This window comes from Colletotrichum phormii, assembly GCF_030913505.1.
Source record: "Colletotrichum phormii strain CBS 102054 chromosome Unknown BDP81scaffold_28, whole genome shotgun sequence".
NCBI lineage: Eukaryota > Fungi > Ascomycota > Sordariomycetes > Glomerellales > Glomerellaceae > Colletotrichum > Colletotrichum phormii.
In genome coordinates, this window is record NW_026851470.1 from 381,162 (window position 1) to 402,345 (window position 21,184).

Below are 21,184 nucleotides of genomic sequence, written 5' to 3' on the forward strand. Positions count from 1 at the left end.
ATGCTCTAGAGCATACACTCATTCAAAGCCTCAAACGCTATCCCTAAATCACCTTTGAATCTTTGTCCAGGGTGACTCAAAGTCTCTCCCGTATAGCCACAGGGTGGAGAAAACCTCTATCCAACCCCTTGAGGCGAGGTTACTTCGTGTCATTCAGATGACTGTCAATCACCCCTTACAGAGTGATCAGCCCATGCCATGCACTAACCCGAGCAGCAAGATACTTGGCAACACTGAAGAGTCTTTCCCTAAACACTGCTCAACACCAAATCTGGTCTGCCTCTGCCACACGAAATCATAGGGAACAGTAAGAGGAAAAGACGCCCCTTCCACCCCTCAGCCCTGACCCTCAAATCGCTTGGTAACAGCAGCGGAAGGAGAAGAGAGCACTATAAATAGCCTATTCCTTCCCCGCAATGGGCGGGCAACGTGAAAATCAGCATCGTTGTTGAGATGTGGAGATCTGCGCCAGCGGCACCCAACCTGCTGCGCTGCCGGTGAGTTGGGACTGAAGCCGAGGACCAGCTTGACGATCTTCGATACTTCCCTCTTCTCTGAAACAGAAATCCGTAGTCTAAGCTGAGAGCGTTCATCAACTCTTGTGGTTTATTCCACACGGAACAAACAACACTTGCCGGCCAGCATCCTCTTAGGGCATAAGGTAATCTATCTTACCTCCCATACCTTTGTAGATCACGTACGTGGGATGAGTATACCAGCAAACCTCCTGCCAACCTCCTGCCCACCAGAAGACCTTGTCAATCGTCATGGATCAGCTTGTCATGTGTGTCTCTGTCACAGAGGTGTACCATCGTTGGTGGAAGCAGACGTAAACTGGAAACCCACGAGACCAGTTCCATATGCTCGTACCGGTTATCACACCAAGTTGTCACAGATCTCACATTTCATAGCTGGAAATCAGGCACATTCGTCTACTAAGAAGAGCCTCACAAGAATCGATGTTGAACAAACCTCCTCGACGCCAGACTCGCTCGTCATCTCCAGCTCCAATCTCTCTCCCCCGTACAGAAACAATCACTCAACTCAACCCAACTTTGGGTAGCCATGACCGACAGCAGCAAACACCGGCCGACGATACCTCAACTCTAGAATCGGCACCGCTGCCGACGCCGAAGAGGGGATCCAGCCAGCCTACATAGGGATCCAAACACCAACCGCAACTCAAACACTCCAGATCTCCCACCACCCACCCGCTTCACCAAAACAGGTAAAGAAACCCCACCGCTGATCCAAGGTCACCTTCTCGCACCAAAAACTCCCGTCCCTCCTTAACCTCTAAATCCACGGTCTCGCGATGCGGCACTGTGCTCGTTGAAAGGCTCAGAGGCGGGAATGGCAACACAGCAAACGGTCTCAGGGGTAGAGACTACCTGGAAGATAATAGGAGAGAGAAAGCCCAGCCAACATAGTCTATTCCGAAACTCCTCACCACATCAGCCTCCAGCAACGGGAACTAGACAAGTTTCCAGAACGAGCCAGGATAAGTAGACATCACGCCACCAAAAGTCCCAGCTTCACCCTCTTACGAACACCTCACCAGTATAGTGTAGAGAGATACCACCAGACTCTAACCAGCCGCCGGTCTCCCACTCTCTTCAAACACCCTTAGAGTGCGCCATCCGTCCACGCTGAAGATGGTATTCTCTCCATCGCATACAAGATTCCCGATGCTGATGCTAAGATAGGACTACCAACAAGCCCCCCCCCCCCAAACCACGCAGAATCCGACTCTACCCCTCCCGCAACCACATCGTGCCATCTTCCACTCGCTCCCGCTTAGTTCAGGGGAACCCAGGGGAAAACAGGATTCTCGCTAACCGCATCGTCCTCTACCTCAGTGTCCAGCCTGCCGCCATTCCAAGAGCCGCCCGTCACGCCGCCACCCTTTTTTTTTTCTTTGTCTCAACCCTCGTGGGGGGGGGGATGTTTGATGTTTCAGCTCGGAGGGCGCCATGCCCGTTTTTCCACGACCGCTTTGCGACTTCCCGTCCGCAAGGAGCCCTAGGGACCTAACCTACTCGAATGCCTTACCAAGGGAACTAATGATGAAAGCTTTCCGACTTCGAGCCAAGGTAGACACGCCACAAACGCATGTTAGTCGAGTGGTGGCGCCGTCACCAAAAAAACAGTCCGCCGCAGCGGGACCGCAAGCCTCCCAGATCCAACCATCAGACGTCGAACGGAACTACACAACAAGTTCGAGACGAACAAAGAAGAACGAGAAAAAAAAGAGTCTTGTAACACGCTCGGCGTCCCTTGGGAGTCCCTTGGGAATAGGGGTCTACACACTTACCGCATCAACCGCAATGACAAAACGGGGGGCCGGGAGGAATGTTGCGGACATTAGGTCGCCGCCGCCGTCAGAAACAACTTTGCACCAACGCGGACTTTGAACGGCGGCTCGGCCGGCCGGTCGGTTCATACCGGTGCGGCCGTGGCGGTCTCGCCCGATCTGTTTCGCTGCTTGTGTAGCCTGGCAAGCCTGGGTAGAAGGGGAAAAGGATGTTTGAGGTCTCGGGGATGTGGGGGAGGGGAAGAACAAGACAGCCAAGGGCTCAGAGGCGAGAGACAGATACAGAGAGACAAGCGAGCACGCAAAAAGACCCTGATGTTCCTGAAGCCGTCGTGGGAGACCGTGGACAGGCCCGTCGGACAATTATTCGCCTCTGGAGGCGCGACTTGGGTGGCTCGAGACTAGGGTAGCATTCGCCTAGCAATGGCGCGCGGAATCAATGTGACTGGCGAGTTTCGGAAGCCTTGTTGGTTTGGGATGTGTGAACATCGTTCAAGGCATTGCGTTGGCTCACACTCTCAGACGCAAGAACGGCGGTGGAGAGCCTATTCCGGAAGCTCGTTCATCCCGACTTGATCCTGCGGCATCGGCTGGTGGTGTTGGTCCAGTTGTTGTCGGTGGTGGTGGTGGTGCTGTTGCTGGCTGGCTGGCTGGCTGGTGCTGCTACGGAGGACCTCTACATACTGCTGCTTCGACATGGACCGGGGAATGGAAGAGTCAGGTCAGACCCGTCGGTCAGACGGGCAACAGAGCATACGGGCCCGGCTCACCGGGTGATATCGTTCGTTTCAGACATCGGTGCGGGTTGCCCTGCTCCTCCAAGGCATAGGTCGGTAGTGTCGGTAGCTGCTATGGCCGGACAATTAATGAGAAACTATCAGTCCCCGGTCCGCATGCATGGCGACATGTTTCGACCCAACTTTGGATCTTCGTATCGCATTAGCCGAGAGCTGAGGAATCGTTCATCAACAAAGTGGGCGAGGTATCCGTAAGGTCTTGGGAGCTGTTTGCCTGTGGTTGCTGCGCCCCGAAATAGAGCTCCCCTTGATAGCGAAAGCGGGGAACCCAGTCCCAAAATCCCATGCTCTCCAAGCAAGTCCAAAGTCAGTCTCAGCCCAGCAACATCCAGTGGTTCCGGGGTCGGTCAGTCAGATTGTAAGATAGATAGATATTCGAAAGAGGGGTGAAGGAAGCGTGAAAGAGGAGCTGTATCCGTAGAGTGAACCCCGCCTAAGCTGACACCAAGATCCTTCGCCAGCCTTGTCATCATGATGATATCGTCAGCATTTGCACAGCGGCGCCGCGCTTGTATTGACCCTCACAACCCGGGGGGTCATCTTGACAGATTCCCGGCGTCAATGATGTGATGGTATCCGTACTTCGTAGCCGCAGAAAGAAATCGGAGTTCGTCCGTACGAGCCATGCCGAGGGATGCCGACTCCACTGAGCCCCCAAACCTGAGCTGAAGCTCCGCTCGGACGTTCCTGGTTCCTGTCCCATCAGCACGTCCCATTCGAGAACCCCGTCGTCGGTCTCTTCCCCCTCCCCCACTACCACACCACCAAACGCCAACCTTGAACCAGGTTCGCCAACCGGACCGTCGAACCAGCTGCCAAACCGGGATGACGGCGGCTAGAGACGTCACTGCTGGAGACACCATCCTTGCGAGAATCACGTGAACTAGCACATGACTTCGCGTTGGAGCTAGGATTCGGAAACAGGGTCTGCAGGGGCCCCATTGTTGACATGAATCGCGAACCCGCAGTTTGTAAACAAAGTGGCAGCCAACGAGAAAGGAGAGCGAAGAAAATTCCCCTCACTTGAGTATGAAGAGTGGCTTGTTTCCCACCCGCAGTGCAACGCGCCCGCGCCGTCAGCACCCGCTTTCGTGCTTCACCATAGCCGTACCAACGAGGACGAGACAAAGAAAGAGCTCCATAACGGCGTAAACGGCACCGTTTGTCCATTGGACTGGGTCCAGGCTAGAGATGATCCTCAAACGTTCAGCCAGAGACTTTGTGAGCAGGATTTGAGCGACGTCTCTCTGCTTCTCCACGTTATCCATGGTGAGCCGCGTAAAAGGTTGTTTGATCGTGGCCTTGGAGGGGTCAAGGGGCAAAAGAGGGGAAGCTCAAGCAGCAACGGCTCTCTCTCTCTCTCTCTCTCTCTCTCTCTCTCTCTCTCTCTCTCTGTGCATGTGTAGTGTGCCTAAGTAAAGCTGAGGAACGGGAGAGGAGCGGAAGAGGGGCACGGAGACCCGAGGGAGAGGGAGGGGGACAACGCCATCGCGGACTCTGTCACGCGGCACTGACTGCTGTGTCTATGCCGGGCGTGCGACAAGGCTTGCAAACCTTCTATCAATGTCAAATCCAAGCTGAAAGTTTGGCTCTGGCAGCTTTCGAGTGCAACGGGACGCCTCATTGGATTGTTTCCGATGCCTGTCTTCCCTATCATGCATGTAATCTTCAATAGCGCGAGATGGGCTCATCAATCCAAGGCATCACGGCCTGGTAGCGCCAACAGCCAAGTCTCGTGCGCGCGAATAAACAAACAAGGCGAGCCATCCAATCCTGTTTCTCGTTGGCATCCTCTCTCGTTTCGGTCAAGCTTGACCGACATGCTGTCGTACGTATGAGCGACCTCTCTAGGTGATTGGCACTGTTTTTGTTGTTGATGGGGACGACGGTCGTCGTAGATGCGGCCCTGGCACTGGATCCAGTAATACCCATGGCCTTGATGCTTCGAATTGTGCAAAATGCTCCAGAAAAGAACGATGTGACCGCATGAGAATGACGACCCGGTTAAGCAGGATCTCGATACACGACGGCGAGACGAGCTCTCTGCCTTGGGGGAGGGGCCGCAGGCCGGGGGGTGTTCTTGAGTCTTGACGATCACTGCCAGGCTCGACCCCGAGAGGATGACGTCTGTTTTAGAGCCGGACTAGACCGTCCGCAGGTGATCGGGGCGGGAGGTGCGTGATCGATGCTTTTTACTTCGAGATGGCCCACGGGGGGGTTCTCGCACCGCCCTCTACGTCGCCGCCCATATCTGTACCAAGTACGGATACGCAAGCCCGACTTGTTAGCCTCATAGTCATGGATGATGGCCAGACCTTGTTTTCGCGATGTGCAAATGCCGGGTGAGACCATGTCTTGTGGCATGGGAAGATGCCTGAAGACCATGTTTTTGTTGTGCCCATTTCTTCTCGAATTTCCTTCTCGAATTTCCTTCTCGCGTCTGATGAGTCAAATCGCGATCGGGCTATATGCGTATTATCGCAACCCAATGGTTGTGCGGCGTGCCTCCGTTTAGCTTATGTCAGCAATTCTCCGACCGCATTGATGGAGTGGTTGTGTTGGGGTTTCGGTCGCTTCTTGGTTCTGTCCTGGCCCCCCCCGGGATCGGGCGATGCTGGATACCGAGTATTCGGATGATTCATCCGCGTTTTGCTGTTTGAGCATCCTCATCTTACACACTCTCAATACCTACTCCAGGAGTTGGTCTCGCTGACCTGTTCGTGTTGAACCCTGGTTGGCGTGAAGCTCGTGCGATTGATAGAGCGACGCGAAAGGAGACTCATTTTGTAGTACCGGGGATGTTCTCCATGGCGCCAGGCATAACGCCGTAGCTCCCGACTGTCGTCACAAGGCTTGAGGCGCCCTCCAGATAGTTCCAAGACGGCCCGTCAGATCAGACAAGCTCGTCAAGGCAGTTTGCGTCAGCCACTGTCAGTGATCATTTAAATTCCTCCGGCCGCCTTCACCGACGGCCAAGTGCACTTGCCTGTGCACCCGCTTGGACTTGAAGCTGTCGACTCGCAATCACGACCCCAACGCCAGTCGCTAGTGCGCCAATGGCAGCTGGTGGCTTGGAATCGGGAGGATGAGTGGGCTGTGTGTAGCCTTTCGCTCGTCGTGTATCCGTACGGTAAAGTATCCGCAAGGTCGTCGCGAGGTTCAAGGGCTCGGTGAATAGGGACGCGACCCATAGACGATTTTTTTTTTTCCTCTAACCAAGCAACCGCAGATTGGGAGCGGAACAAGACAGGGTAGGCCGGTCAATATCAACAGGGTTGACGATAGCATCGGCCCTTTAAGCGAAGTCAAGAGCTTTATGAACGTTTCGTCCATTCTTCGAAATCAAGAGCCTCATCCATTGTTGCGCAACCTCTGGCCGAATGGTATTCTTCAATCCTATTTCGAGACGACCAGGTGACCAACTTGGTCATGCTTACAGGAAGTTTAGCCCAAAGCCGAAAGCCGGCTTGTCGATCGAGCTGATGGTAGAAGACGAGCTTCCAAGAACAGTCCAAAGTAAACAAACGGTCCCCCTACAGTAAGACGACGGGCGTCTCGAGGGAGCTGGGGATGCTGCATGGTGGTCGCCAACGAGAGGGGGTTCTTCTTAGTTCAAACCTCTGTGCACACGGGAATATGACAAACATGCCCTTGGCCGGGCCTTGCAAGTGGAGCGAGCACTGGAGCTTCAAGCCAGGATCCTGCCGCTGCTGATGTTGTCATGTCGTCCCAGAGGAAAACGAGAGGCACGAGAGCCTGTATCGTGAGCTTCTTCAACCCCACTTCGTGAGTCGTGAGTGCGTAACTCGTCCTGCAGGAAGCTGGAGCATCTCACCGTAGACAGCCGCGGTCGCCGGGGGAGCTTCGACCCTGTGGAAGCTAGGGCGGGCCGGCCAACATGGCGGAGCATCAGAAACATGGCTGTACTCTGGAAACCTGGACTGCATATGCAGTAGCTGCAGCAGCTTGACGCAGCCGGGCCATCTGTCCGCAGTGCAAAATGCAGCTCTGCATCCGAGGTATCCATCTTCATCGACTATCCATCCAAACGTATCCGTACTGCACAGTTTCTGCATCTGAGCTCGCATACGCGCATCAACTACGCAGCACATCTGCAGCCCACCGCGCGGTACTCTGTAGGCGGGGGAACATATGGGACTGGCGCCGGTCTTTGCTCGTCCCGATTCCCCCGTTGCGTCTGTTGCCCCGTCGAACAAATCCACGAGACGCAGAAGGATCCAAACTGACTCTGTGTCGTTGCAAACAAACATCGGCCGCTTCTGCGACCATGTCGCAACTCGGATAACCATCATTCGACCTTCATCTCCCCAGCCGCCGGCTTCGGATCGGCCTGACCACTGAGCGAGATACACGTGCCGTCGTGCGATAAATCGATGTCTCTATCGCTGTCCCTCGATGCACGGTGCTCATTGAGGAGATGAAAGACTGAGCGTGCCGCTTCACCGCCGGCCGGTCTTAGACAGACTTTGACTGGCATCTGGCATCTGGCAGCCTTCGAGACCCGTGCCCTGAACTCTGGTGTGAGGTCTCGCGCCGTCAATTCCGCATCCTTCAAATGCTTGACCAGCGCCACTGATGTTGGCGTGGCCATTGATCACCGGGCAAGCGGCCAATCGTCCGTCTGTTCGCCAGCCAGTCAAGCCAGGTAAGCCAAGACCCAGGCCTAGACCAGCTGGATGGATCACTATCAGGGAGTCGACATGGACAACCGGGGCAGGACTCGAACTCTGTTGCGTTGCTCTGTCAGAACGCTCGTTGTCAGTCGTCATCTCGGTGCATCGCCTGGTCCGGGGTTGGTGTCTGCTAATATTCCGAGCTTCAGCCCCAACCCCAGCTACCAGGCCGAGCTCGAAGCTCTCCAATAGAGCTCCAACAAAGCTCCCTTACTGTGTGTGTGTCTCTTTTCTTCCCAAGCTCCCAAAGCTCTTACTACGGAGTACACACCAAGCTCCATCTGTGCATCCTGTGTATCCACTTGCCTTCCGAAACAAGATGCCCTGTAAGCCAGCTGTGCCAGCGCCCACCAGACCCTGTGTTTCTGCTGTCAGCAGTGACCGACAACGAGCCAATTGCAACGCCAAATCGGTGTGAGCAGGAGGCTCTGGCAGGTCCAAATCGTTTATTCGAGGACTGCGGTCGGTTTGAGGTTTGGGTTGCACGGGACGATGTGGCAGTGATAAGCAATCCTGAGGTTCCCAGGTAGGTAACGAGAGCGGAGCCTAGCCTAGCACGCACTCACATCGCACGAGACAGAAGCCGGGGCCAGGACCGGGGTCACGTACTGGGCCGATGGGCGGGGGAAAGCGAGGGATTGCCCTAGGCCGCCTGGCTGAGAGAGTTGAAAACTTGAGGCAGAGCGACCGAGAGCTCTGGCCAGTCGCGATGGCGGAGATGGAGGTGAAGCCCTGCGAGCTGCCGATATCCCCTTGTCGGACCCCAGTCAAAGCCCAGCTGATCCCAGCCGATCCCACGTCTTCAGCCCAGGGCCGGCCCCGTTGGTTGCTGTGGGGAGAAGATGACGATGGGGGGTTTTACCGGGTCACTACTTCCTTTTTTCCTTCGAATTTTCTTCCTGTCTTTGGAACCTCCTTTTGGTCGTTGCTGTACCATTGCTGAGATCCGCTTTGTGGAGGTAGGGTCTTTGGAGCAAATGCTAGAAAAGAAAAAAAATCTTTGCAGACATGTTCAGCTATGCCAATACATTTAGTGTCAAGTCTCACGACGCGACTCCGTGCACTAGCCTATGTGCCAGGTCTGCCATTTCTCGGCTCTTGTCGTGCGGTGCGGTAGAGGCCGAATATCTCGGCAGAGCCGGTGTTCCTGAGGCCCGGGCCCCGTTGCCTGGCCGGACAGCTGGGCCGACTAGATTCGCTTGGAGTGCATCAGGACTGCGAGATGGAGAATACGAGCAAGGCCACCACATATGGTCGACACCCAAATCTACGTCATTGCTGCACTTATGATTCCTGCAGCCCTGACGTTTTGACCTTCTGTGCATGTCACTGATGCGGGCCATTGGGAGGCCATCTCGAGGTCACCCAGGAATGCTCCTGTCTTGTGTATCTGTAGGAAGTGGAATGTTGAATGAGTCCGAAAAGGGTGTTGCAGCCAAGGATCTACGTCCCGAAGTAGCGAACAATTGTACTTTGCCATCCCCATTATTGACTTGTTTGTCGACAGGATATGCCTGTGAATAATTAGCGGCCAACAAGCCACTCACGAGTTTTTGGCACTTCGTACCTGAGCAAGAAAAAAAAAGCCTGACATGGCCCATAAGCACCACGCCATTTGATTCCAACCTTGTCTCAAGCAAGACCCTTCTCGCAGGCTACGACCCGGCAACCGAAGAATGCAGCAAGGGGTCATTTAGGGCCCTGAAGTCTCACTTCAGATTTCTGCTGACGCCCCGGAAAAGTCGTCGCCTGTGTCCGCCGCACCGGAGGTGCCTTGCAGCGGCAGCATCAAACAGGTCTGGATTCGGGCATATGCCTCCGGGGGGCGTGGTTGCTTGGGATCACCAGGTCCGAGTAGCAAGCTTGGTGTGCTGTGTGGCCTGAACGACGAGACGGGCAAGATTCGGGAGATCATGGGCGTGGGAGCCCTGTCCGAAGCCGCCAGGCGTTTCCGTTTCTGCGGCTGCTGTGAGGTAGCCTTGCCAACCCTGTGTCCAACATGAGGATGGAGGTCGCGGTCCAGGGTCTTTGGACGAATGAGGATGGAAGCAGCACGATTAAGGTGCAGGAAGCGGGTGACACAATAGGCAAGGCGGCGTCTGGTGTAATTGCTGGCTCCAGACCCTGAACGCTGGTAGGTCAAGCAGCCGGTTGCTCAGAGCAGGGGATAAAGTCAGTGTGCTGGCAGACAGGCGACAGACAGGAGAGACAAGCCGCTACTGTCTTGTCTCTGAGAGCTGTGTCCGTAGCCGTAGCCGTAGCCGTATCTCTGTGAAGAAGTACATGCGCGCACGTCCAGTGCACTGCCGAAGTATTAGGAGGTGCTCTGTAGTAAGGCACACCCTGGACAGGGGACTGGTAAGTAGGGCGATACGCCAACTCACCGCTCATTTCCAGGCTCACGATGGTCACTGGCGGTGGTGTTGGTGGTGAAGTGCGGCGTGGACGGCGGTGCTGAACTTGATCTGATGGTTTCCCGCGCCGGGCGATGATGTAAGTCGAGGGTCTAGCTAGGCCCACTTCTGCCAAGTGTTGTTTGCTAGTGCTGGAGGAAGAGGCATTTTGGAGATTTTGGAGGTGACAGTGTCCAGCTGGCAGGTCGGCTGGCATCTCGAGCAACCCCGTGGACAGTTCGAGCTGACTCTGTCGATTCGGTTCGAGGGTCGTGTGAAGGGCGCTTAGCAGTTGGCTTCTCGGATAGCCTAGCGCCAGCCATCAGCCACACGGGGGCCATCGTCGACTAGATACCGTAGTTCATAGCCGGGGCGACGGTGAAGTTGGTTTTTAGTTGATAGAAGAGGGGGGAGGGGTACGAGGACGATGACCGCGGCCATTGGGGGCAAAAAGGGACGAGCGGGAGATGGCTTGCAATGGACGCATGTCGTTGCCATATGGATGGATCACGGGAGGCGCGTGTAGTTGGTCCTTCGCACGTCGTCTTTCCCTGTGCGCATCTTTTGGATCTCGGATTATAGTTCAATGGACCGGTGGTGCGCTCGTATGTAGAGAATCCTCTGTGATTTCCCTCGGAGCTGTGCTATACTCAATGTGCTGTTGTCGGCAAGGTACTCGAGTCGGACTGGCATTGGGATTGCGTCTGGCTTGTTGCACTAAGCCAAGAAGACAGTCGAAAGTTGATACCGCTTTTTGCTGGGCCCGGCGCTTCTTCGCAAATGGTACTTTCTGGCCGAAGGAAGAGAGGACCGATTCAGTCCAATTGTCCAACAAGTGAACAAAGTATTAGGCGGAGCGCTTACGGGCAATAAGTCGAGGCAGAGGTGCGGCATAGAGAAGCTTTGTTGGAAAGCTGGGCTGAATTGTATGAATGTTTGAGCTTGCACAAGCACTAAGAGGAAAAGCACAAAGCACAAAGAGCACAAAGGAAAACGTTTAATTCATTCAACGGGGGTCGAAACCTCCCTTGCCTTAGGTGGGTTGTTCCTGGCTAATAGGTAATAGGTAAGGTAACTAACTGCCTTAATGGAAATGGAAGGAAAAGACTTCCATTGGATACCTTCCACTTTCCATTTTAGAGTAGAGCCTTACACCTCAGGTTTGGCCATTGCGAGGCAGGAAAGGAGTAGGTACCTTATTGTGTAATCAAGGCAAGTAAGTACCTGCCTCAATATCACTTACAGAAAAGGTACGGACACAGTATGGGCAGGTGGAGGTCTGGAGACTTCCAGGCTCCTTCTATTGCTGTGGTGTGGGAGAAGGAAAGGACGTACCGCAGTAAGGTAACGGAAGGTACCTCCCGTCACTCCGCACTTTCCTCATGGGCCCCCGTAGGTAGCCTGTAGCATCTGGGTCGGCGCCGGGTCCGCTGCACGGTTTTTTCTTCTCTTCATTTTCTCTCTCCCTGCAGACGGACCACCGGGCTACAAGACCCTTCCACTGGGCAACCCGTTATTTTCCTTCTCTTCCGCCTCACTAACATGGGAAACAGCGGGGATCAGAAAGGGTTTTCTCGACGCTTGCACGGCTTGGTATCACTATGGTCCGGGTTGCGGATCAAGCGCTGCAGCAACCGCAACGGGTCGACGGGTCGAACATCCAACGTGACACTGGGTTGATCATTGATGGCGAGTTGACTGGATCCCGTTCCGAAAGCTGCCCAGCGACCAGCTCCGGGTGTCTCCAGTTGCTCCAGTCCACGGGTGCACCGCACACCACAGACCACCCCGCGGACCACTGATGAGGGACTCAGGGGCGGTATGCTATGTGCTCACAGACCAAGTTGCGGACAGAACATCAAAATCTCTTCTCGGGGAGTTTCCAATCTAACGCCAGACAGGAACATGGCCGGTCGGGTGGGTGACGACTGAGCACGAGAACCACTTCCAAACTCGAGCTTTCTGGAGACCGCCTCCGATCACTGGAGAAGAAGACCAAGACCAGACCGCACAAGGCCTCGCGCTTCTCCGTGTCAAACATATTGGCCCTCTTTGGCGCTACCGATACTACCGAGTCAACGGGTTACGGCGTACGGAGTAGAGTGTGCGTACGGAGTACGTGCACAGAGCGTCGGGCCCTAAAACCTCCTAGCGACTACACGGGAAGCCCAGCACGCCAGCGAGCACGCCAGTGGAGGGTTGCTCACGTTTGGGGCGGATGGAGAGATGGGGAGAGCCCCTCGTGCCCCTGACGCCTCATCCGATAGAGCATGAACTCGACGCTCCAGGGCGCGCCGCCAGCCGCCAGCCGCCATCAGTGGGGGGATGGAACACTCAGGCGAAGCCGCTGTAAATCAGTCAATCGTTGCGGCAACCGCCTGTAAGGGGGGGAAAGTTTTTCAGGGGATTGGTGCCAAAGTCGGGGCCCCTGTCCGCCGCAACGGCGTTGTTGGGCGCCTGAGTCGTCGGGGGGATGTTCGTGGAGTCCAATTCAGTTCTTCCTCCCCCTGAGGGTTACCAGCTAGGAGGGTGGGAGGCCCAATTACAGCGTTGGTATTCGTACGGCGTCACGTACGGCGTCACGTACCTCATGGGAAGACAGGGCGAATGTGGGCGCGGGTGTGGTTCATGTCGGTAATGCTGGGTGGATTTGGGGGTGTGTGTCTGCAAGAGACATGTGGACGGATACCTACCTGTGTGTATTCCTCGCAGATGTGGTGCCGGTCACTGGTCAGTCTTCTCCAATCTCAGCATGGCGGCGAGATGAGGAATTACTCGTACCTGCTTTTGGGGGGGGGGGCCATGACTTGCTGGATGAAAATGCTTGTGCTGGCTCCAGCTGCTTGTGCTGTGCATCGGATCCGAGGGGGTACCACACGGGCAAAGCTGGAAGCGCATTGGCTGAGGCCTGGCGGGATTTGGTGCGATTGGCACGATTCTGCTCGATTTCCATGTCTTGCTGCACAGCACAGATAACCTTTTTGCTGTTGCGCATTACCTTAGTTATGCCCGCTCGCGGCTTTTCCAAGGCAAGGCACCGACGAGCTGGAAGGAAGCTTAGGTGAGAAAGTCAACCCTGCCCTGCTTCTGCGGTACGTATCTCGAGCCACGTGCTCTTTGGCTCGGGTCGTTCTCTGAAGTCTTGCCTCTGCCTTTGGAAGCTTCTGCCGTCCGACCATTTGTTTTTATTCTGGAAGACTGACAATCGATCGATGGTTACCCCGAGAGAGAGAACCAGGCGACGCAGGGCAGCGGAAGAGAAAGCAAGATATTCTCAGCTCAATGACCACACACACACACAGATTGTTCCTTGGCAACGTGTAAAGTGGGGGGGGGGGGGAAGAGTACGAGGAAGAGGGAGAAAAAAAAAAAAGGTACGCTAGAATAAGGTGCGGATGTATTACCAGGAATGGCCATGTGTAAATGGCCAGCAAAGTTCCAAGAGAAGGACCGCAGACGAGAGACAGACAGGGCCATGCCATGTTTCTGACGTCCAATGGGCATCAGGTTGAGGTAAGGTAGCCGTGGTAGCGTACCTTGTGCAGCGCATCGATGCAAGCTGGCTGCATTATCATTTACTCAGTGACAGACAGTCAGAGACAAGTCGAGATAGAGCGAGAGACATACACCACACAGACGCTGAGAGAGGGGGAAAAGATGCAAGCCCAGACTGCAACTGGCAAACGGCGGAAAGCAAATAGAGAGCCACACAGAGCCTAGAGGCAAGGCAGAGACACATGGGCTCCATCCATCTGCATCTTTGGTGTCTGCAACTCCATCTGGTGCATACACCTCCCTGTCGTCGCCGTCCACCCAGAAGCTCTGATGCAGCTGCAAGTCCGCAGTAGCTGCAGCAGCAACCAAATCTCCCCTGACAACCAAGTTCAAAGTTGACTTTCAAGTCGCGGTCGGGGAGGAGGGGGAGCACAGGTTTACGCGCAGAGAGAGGAAGATCACCAAGGAGGCTCCACGACGAGGAGGGGGGGGGGGATGCCCCATCGCGAAGAAGGGTACGTACTCCGTACTGGCTGTCAGTACCTTAGATACGTACTTGAGGGAGTACGTATCTACGAGAGAGAGAATGACGGTACGTACAGAGAGCCATGTACCGCCCCCTTGGTCGTTTCTCTCTACCTTATCCGCACCACCTTGGCTTCACTACTACGTAAGGTATCCGTAGTCTGGGCTGGTCCCCCCGTTTGGCGCTTCCCTGTTCTAGTGTGTGGTTCTGGAGCTGATGGCTCATGTCATGGCTGGGGGTTTGGTACCTGGTGATGGCGCTGGTTGCTGGTTGCTCAGAGAGAAAGTCCAGCATCAGACATGGCATCCAATGTCGTAAGGCCAGGCCAGGTATCCGTAGAGAGCAGGGCAAGGAAGGCAAGGAAGGCAAGGCAAGAAGCGAGACGAGGCGAGCAATCCTGGAGACAATACATACATGGAAGAGATACTTTGTATATCTGTATAATGCGAAGTACTGAAGTTGCGTAGGAGGAGCAAACGAGTGGAGGGGATGTCGTCGGCGGCTGCAGTGTGCAGTGCGTGATTGCTATGCTGTGCTAATGATGTCTCTCTCTCTCGTTCTGTACACAATAGTAATACCTACATTTCCTTACTACGGAGAATACTGTATGGATGCTTAGTCCCGGCATGTCTGGTGGTTCCTGTTCCAGCTCCAGTCTTGCGGCTTGCCATCCATCTTGTCCATCCTGGGCTAGCAACAACTGACAGTGACATCCCCCATCCCAGTCAAGTCTCAATCCACCCCGTCGAGTTGCCTTCCTGGACCTGGTTCAAGTTTCCATCCACACACCCTCTCTCCCGTCTCCCGTTGTCGTCGTTGTCTGGCTGGCGTCTCTCTGTCTGGTCGTCGCTAATACTCTCTTCCTAGTCGGCTACGCAAAGTAGTGGTAGTGGTGGTAGTAGCACCGTTGCTGTGTGCGGCGTATGCCTTGGTCCATCCCATCCACATCCCATCCTGACTCCAGACTCCAGAGAGGGTGAGCCTGGTCCTGCTTCTGGTTGCTTGGTTGCTGCTTCTTGTCCCATCCTGTCTTCCTGGTCCACCCCCCATCCCATCCCAGGTAATCCCATCCCATCCTATCCCCAATCCCGTCACACACACCTCACGGCTTGTACACCACACACCATGATCCATGGTCCATGGTTCCAGAGACTCAGAAACACACACCCAGTTCCCATCCCATCCCATCCCATCCCATCCCATATCCATATCCATATCCATACTTTGGCTCACCACCAGTCAACCATACACACACACACACACACACACCACACCTTCATTCAAAAACCTCTAGTCTCCTCTTTCTTCCGACCTCTTCCCTCCCTCTCTCTCTTCTTTCCCCCCTCATCCCCGACCATAACCACCAACGGTCCGACGGTACGGTAGGTTTAGAGAGTTACGGATACCTTTATTCTTAGGTTCATCAGAGAGGTTCAGTTCGAGGAATCTACCCAGGTGTCCAGGTCTCCAAGGTCCAGCCATTCTCTACAACTTATCGTACTCAACGTGCACCCCAAATCCACCACACCCACCAGCAACCACCACCGCCACCGCCAACATCCCACGCTCACGGACTACACTATCCCGTCCTCCCATCGTATCGCATATAACCGTTTTCTGTCGTCGACTACCACCATCGTAAACTCAACTCGACGCCGCCCTTTCTGTTGGCCAGTCCACACATCCAGGAAGAACCACCAAAATCAAAATCAAACCCAAAAACTCAACTCACGACTCTTTTTTTTTCTCTAATTTTTCATCTTTCTCGTTGTTTGCTCTTTCTGCATCTGTTACAGCTTTTCCCCCTCCGTTGGGCATCGTTGGTATCAGGAAGACGAAGAAGAAGAAGACGGACGAGAACGAAGCAAAAGAAAGAACAAGAAGAAGAAGAAGAAGAAGCAGAAGAGGAAATCAAGACTAAGGCTAGACGTTTGGGAGAAACTGCTTGACGTTTTTTCTTTCCCCGTCCCTGCGCCGGTACTAGATAACCCCAAAGGCATTGCACTCGTTTCTCTGTCATTGCTTGTCCGGTGCTACTGCTGTACACTCGGATCTTCCGCTCTCTGTCGCTACCCAGAACCAGCAAACCAGTCCTCTCACTGCCAAAAAGAAACACCCACACACACACTGCATCTGCGTCCTGCATCGTCTTTGCATCCCTTCCTGCTGCTCGGCCACCGAAAAAGTGTAGCTCGAGCGAAGAACTAAAGAAGGGTCGTAGCCTCCGAAACGCACCTTCGACACCGACGCCGCACTGCAGCTCCCGCACCGCACCGCACCGCATTGCTTTGCTCCTGCTCCGGCACCAAGGATTCACTTCTTTTCGGTTGCGCTCTTTCTCTTCAATATTTTTTTTTTTTCCCTTCGAGAAAGACGTTCCATGCAAAAGGCGCCTCGCTCCCACCTCCGATCACCCGCCCACCTTTGTTCCCTTGCACCACCCAAGGCCCATCGTGGACCGCCGGCCTCTCTCAAGTTAGAGACGCCGCCAACGACCTCGAACTCGACTTCGACTTCGACTTCGACTTCGACCTCGACCGAGATTCCCTGGGAGGAAGAAAAATACGTTTCATGAATCGAGGAGAAAAAGGACGGATTTTATTTCATCCTACGGGTATTCCAATGTTGCTTGCATCGACGCAATAACGAACGGCCAGTCTTTTTCGATCCCAGCTGCATTCTGCACGCACCCTTCCGAAAAACCTCCCCCGCCGCCGCGAATTCCCACCCATCTCGCCAAGCCAACACCGACGCTCGATTCGACATCGAAGAAGCCTGCATCACCACCACCACCCCCGATTCATACTCGTCGCGACGTCTTGTTCCCTCTCTCCATTGAGTGGGCAACGACTAAAATAGAAATTCATCTTAGGATTTGCCGCAACATTCGTTTATTGCGGCCTCTTCTTAACGATCGTCCCTCTTTTTTCGTCACGACATATCGAGTATCGTCTTGGACGCAGCACTCACACCAAAATACCCAACACCACTAACACCAACCACCACACCCAGTAAATACTTTCGCTCCCAAACGATCGATCCCGATAACCACCCGCAATCATGGAGGCCTCATCACCATTGGCGGCTATGCACCGTCCCATGGCAGTTCCTTCATGGGGAAATAAGGATCTTTTCCGTCCTCGTCCCAACACCTTCGCTGGTGCTGTACCCATCAGTCTGCGCGAGCACCTTCACAGGCCAGACAACTACTTCAACGTCAAGGACGTTCACGGTTCCTCGCCTGCTGCTAGCTTGGCCGCCGATCTCTCTCAGAACTTCCGTCTGGATACCGAATCGAGGTACGATGGCGTGCATTCAATGCATTTTTTTTTATTTTTATTTTTTTTGGAAAAAAAACCGCCCAGCTAACAACGTTCCGTCTAGTCCCAAGTTCCCCACACCTCGTCGTGCCTTGTTCACATCAAACATGATGGGTGATGCGGATTCCTACGGTAAGTTGTTCTATGGGGTTGCAGCGGAAAAGAGAAAGAAAAAGGACGGGGAAGCTGATGTGAGACCAGAATACGTGACTACGCCTCCTCTGCCCGAATCGTCACCTGCCCACGACTTGATGGATGTCTCGCCGTTGCCGCACAAGCTCCCGTTCATGACCCAGATCGCGATAACGTCACCGACCCCGGGATCAACCCCAACCGGCGAGGACGACGAAATGATGTTGGATTCGCCCGCCCCCATTCCTCGGCAGGCGTCGTTGGAGCCATCCAAGCCACTGGTAGCCGAGTAAGTTTGATTGCCACATTCTCCTCCTCCTCCTAGCTCAAGGGGTCGCGTCTAACTCAGGGCGCAGACGGAGAAAGCCAGCTTTGCGCCGGCCTTCCTTGACTCGGATGAAAGGCTACTCGACTAGTGGCGTTCCCGGCCGTTCCAACACAGACACCCAACTCCCCACTTTCCGATTTGGTGAGAATCGTTTGACGCATATGAACAGCGCAATGTCCCTGGGAGAATGCTTCGATGCCACATCACCTCCTCAAGAACGACGACCTCAGACTGCGAATAGCCCTACTCCTGCCGTGCCTGGTGCCGTTCGTCCTCGTCCTCAGTTCTCCAGCCTCTCTGGTAACCGCAACAGCCCTTTTGGCAACGGTCACAGCCGTCGCCCTTCCAATCCCTTTATGCGTCCCCGCAAGCAGTTCCGTCGCTCTTTGAGCATGTTCGAGCACCCTGGCGATGTCGTCAAGGCAAAGTCAGAAGGCGGCGACTCCTCGCCTACTACCCCCGAGTCTGTTACCAGCATGGATGCCGATGATGTTCAGGAGCCCATCCTGCCTCACTTCCTCGCCGATGACCCCACGGACACCATTCCCAGGATAACAAAGGCTACCATGATTGATCTCTTGGACGGAAAGTACAGTGACAAGTTCGACCAGAAGATGATCATTGACTGCCGTTTCGAGTACGAGTACGACGGAGGACACATTGACGGAGCTGTCAATTACAACAGCAAGGACCTCCTCGCCTCCCAACTGATCCAACACCCCATGCAAGGAAGGACCATCCTCGTCTTCCACTGCGAATACTCTGCGCACCGCGCCCCCATGATGGCTCGCCATATCCGCTCCGAGGACCGGACTGTCAACGCGGAGCACTACCCGCGACTCACATACCCTGACGTGTATATTCTTGAAGGAGGATACAGCGGCTTCTACGCCGAGCACCGTTGCCGTTGCTATCCCCAAAACTACGTGGAAATGTCGGACGAGGCTCACCAGCGCACCTGCGAACGCGAACTTGGCCGCCTCAAGAACCCTCGCAAGGGGTTCGGCAGAGCGCAAACGTTTGCCTTTGGCTCGCGCGACTCTTGCGTGGACCAATCACCCACTGCACCCGCGCGCCCCAGCGGCCTGAGACCCAGCATCAGCTTCCGACAAGATCCCATCGCCATGATTGGCAACTCTCCCATCCTCGGCGAACGATGCCATGCACGACGCATGGCGTCTTACTAGCACATACATATTTGCGCACCCCTCCCACCCACTGTCTGCTGCACATTGTGGAGGGGTCATCTCCTTGCTTGGCAAGGGGGGAATTCGAGGTCTCCGCAGACCTCGAAGCTAGTCCATTGTTTTGTCGACTATTTTGTTCGACATCCCTGATAGGGCGAACCACAGCAAGCCTGATTGTCGATGTTTTTTCGCGTCTCTTCCTGCACATGTTCAACAAAACCCCCTATTCGATTCGACTGCCTATATTCCGCCCTTAACCAATCCGGACTACACAGCAGCTTACGCTCACGGCCGCGATGACTTCAAACATTACGCTAATAGAACTTGTTATGAGCCTCGTTCTGCAACTTGAACATACAACAAAACCAACAACCCGGCATTAGACGCATTTGGCATATTTGTCCCCGCATCGCCTCGATATGGTTGTTCGGAGTCCACTTTGGATCTGGCATCTTGGGGTGGGCTCCCTGTCGGCATTTTACAGCATTGTCCTTGGTTTTTTTTTGTTTCTTTTTCCTTTGTCAAAAGACTTCTGCATTCCGCCGAGGAGGATGGTCCAACACATACACACACACACACACACACACACACACACACAAACACACGACAACACCGCTTGTCTGTCTCCACAGACTCGGACGCGGGAGCATTTCAGTATGACGTCTCGGTCTGTCTGCTCTCTGTCGGAAACTCCACATATCCTCGGAGCATTATTTCGGACCAACACCCCCTCGGCGGACCCTTTTTCCTTTGTGCTCAACTCGGTCCATTGACCATCTTCACCTGATACCACACACTTTTCTATCCAAACGCCGGAATACCCGACATCCTTGTCATCGGATGGCACTCACAGACCTCTCGACACCCCCATTCCCTTTACATTTTATTTTTTTTTCAAAACAAAAAGCCCCACGGACCTTTTTCTTCCGATGGCTGAGCTTATGGAGGACTCCACCTCCTTGTGTATATTGTAAGGAGTAGCTGCGACAGACGCATGCAAAGAGCGGAGAAGCTATCACAGTGGATGAAAAGCAGTTGCTTGGGAATGCCTTGTAACATTGGCCAACGGGGGAGATGGCAACTGCAAGCTTGGAAGCTGGATTGGTGCAATACCGGCATGGGTGAATCCATTGCCTCTTTCTGTACAGTACTGGCGATGCAAAAGAAAAAAAATTGCCAAACCAAACACCAATGGTTCCATGGTCGGATCCATTGTGGGCTAGCTCATAACAATTGAATGAAAATACACACAAACAATCAAACAAAAACACGCTCATCATTGCTTGGACTCGTGGGACTCGTGGGACACGTGCTCAAGGCGCGGCTGTGATGGCGTATGCGCGTGTGTATGCGCGAGCGCGTTTGTCTGACTGAGCCTCCTCCCAAGTCCCGATGAACACCAAGGCCCCGTTGAGATCGCACCGGCTGATGGCTGGATGTCTGTGCTAGTTCGAGGTCCGAGGTCTTGTTGTTCGTCCCGACTTGTGGATAATAGTGTTTCGAAACTTGGGGCCGGTCCCCGAGTTCCCTTCCCCCACGGACGTCAGGATGATCAGGATATACCCCCCGCAAGAACCCCGTTATGTTTCTTTTTACACTTCGTATTGAGGCTCTCTCTACTCTGGGAAGGAGAAGGGACGGACCCCAGCCTGTCCTTGTTCTCTATCTGTGCAGGGAATGTCCCGTGACGCGAGGCCCGTCCCAGTTTCACGATTTGATGTCAGCTTTGACTGGTGTTGCTTTTTTGACCCGAAGCGATGTTGAGGTTCCTGTGACATTGTTGGTGTGTTTGCCTCAACCCATGTCTAGCACTCTAGATGGCATTTGGCACATCAGTCAGTCTCGATTGCCCCCTCCAAGCCAATGACTGGTGAAGCTTGAGGGATGGTGTTCGTGGGTTGGGGGTAATGATGCAACTGAGCCTCATGGGGAACTCCCCAAGCGTTCTTGCTATGATGGCTCAATGCTCAGGCCCCCCTTTCCATATCCCGAAGCTAA

General features: G+C 54.4%; 5 protein-coding genes across 5 annotated transcripts; 2 read left to right on the forward strand and 3 right to left on the reverse strand.

Annotated features, from left to right (window-relative positions):
- Positions 1 to 3,647: 3,647 nt before the first annotated feature.
- Positions 3,648 to 4,379, reverse strand: BDP81DRAFT_454411 (uncharacterized protein; the record flags this gene model as incomplete). Its single annotated transcript, XM_060592941.1, has 2 exons — positions 3,648 to 3,994; positions 4,223 to 4,379. 2 exons carry the CDS (start codon positions 4,377 to 4,379, stop codon positions 3,648 to 3,650), a joined length of 504 nt encoding a protein of 167 aa, XP_060439615.1.
- A 5,111-nt stretch (positions 4,380 to 9,490) lies between these two features.
- Positions 9,491 to 10,451, reverse strand: BDP81DRAFT_439203 (uncharacterized protein). The gene has a single exon (XM_060591384.1). It carries the CDS (start codon positions 10,413 to 10,415, stop codon positions 9,945 to 9,947), a length of 471 nt encoding a protein of 156 aa, XP_060439616.1. The 5' UTR covers positions 10,416 to 10,451; the 3' UTR covers positions 9,491 to 9,944.
- Positions 10,452 to 12,690: 2,239 nt separating this feature from the next.
- Positions 12,691 to 13,240, forward strand: BDP81DRAFT_119854 (uncharacterized protein). Its single transcript, XM_060581586.1, has one exon. The coding sequence runs from the start codon at positions 12,806 to 12,808 to the stop codon at positions 13,172 to 13,174; it is 369 nt and encodes a 122-aa protein (XP_060439617.1). The 5' UTR covers positions 12,691 to 12,805; the 3' UTR covers positions 13,175 to 13,240.
- Positions 13,241 to 15,806: 2,566 nt separating this feature from the next.
- BDP81DRAFT_119867 (uncharacterized protein) lies at positions 15,807 to 16,660 on the reverse strand. Its single transcript, XM_060581587.1, has one exon. It carries the CDS (start codon positions 16,501 to 16,503, stop codon positions 15,976 to 15,978), a length of 528 nt encoding a protein of 175 aa, XP_060439618.1. The 5' UTR covers positions 16,504 to 16,660; the 3' UTR covers positions 15,807 to 15,975.
- Positions 16,661 to 17,279: 619 nt separating this feature from the next.
- BDP81DRAFT_465252 (rhodanese-like domain-containing protein) lies at positions 17,280 to 19,186 on the forward strand (the record flags this gene model as incomplete). The annotated part of the gene is made up of 4 exons (XM_060594260.1): positions 17,280 to 17,518; positions 17,604 to 17,671; positions 17,741 to 17,960; positions 18,028 to 19,186. The coding sequence occupies 4 exons, from the start codon at positions 17,280 to 17,282 to the stop codon at positions 19,184 to 19,186; spliced, it is 1,686 nt and encodes a 561-aa protein (XP_060439619.1).
- Positions 19,187 to 21,184: the final 1,998 nt, after the last annotated feature.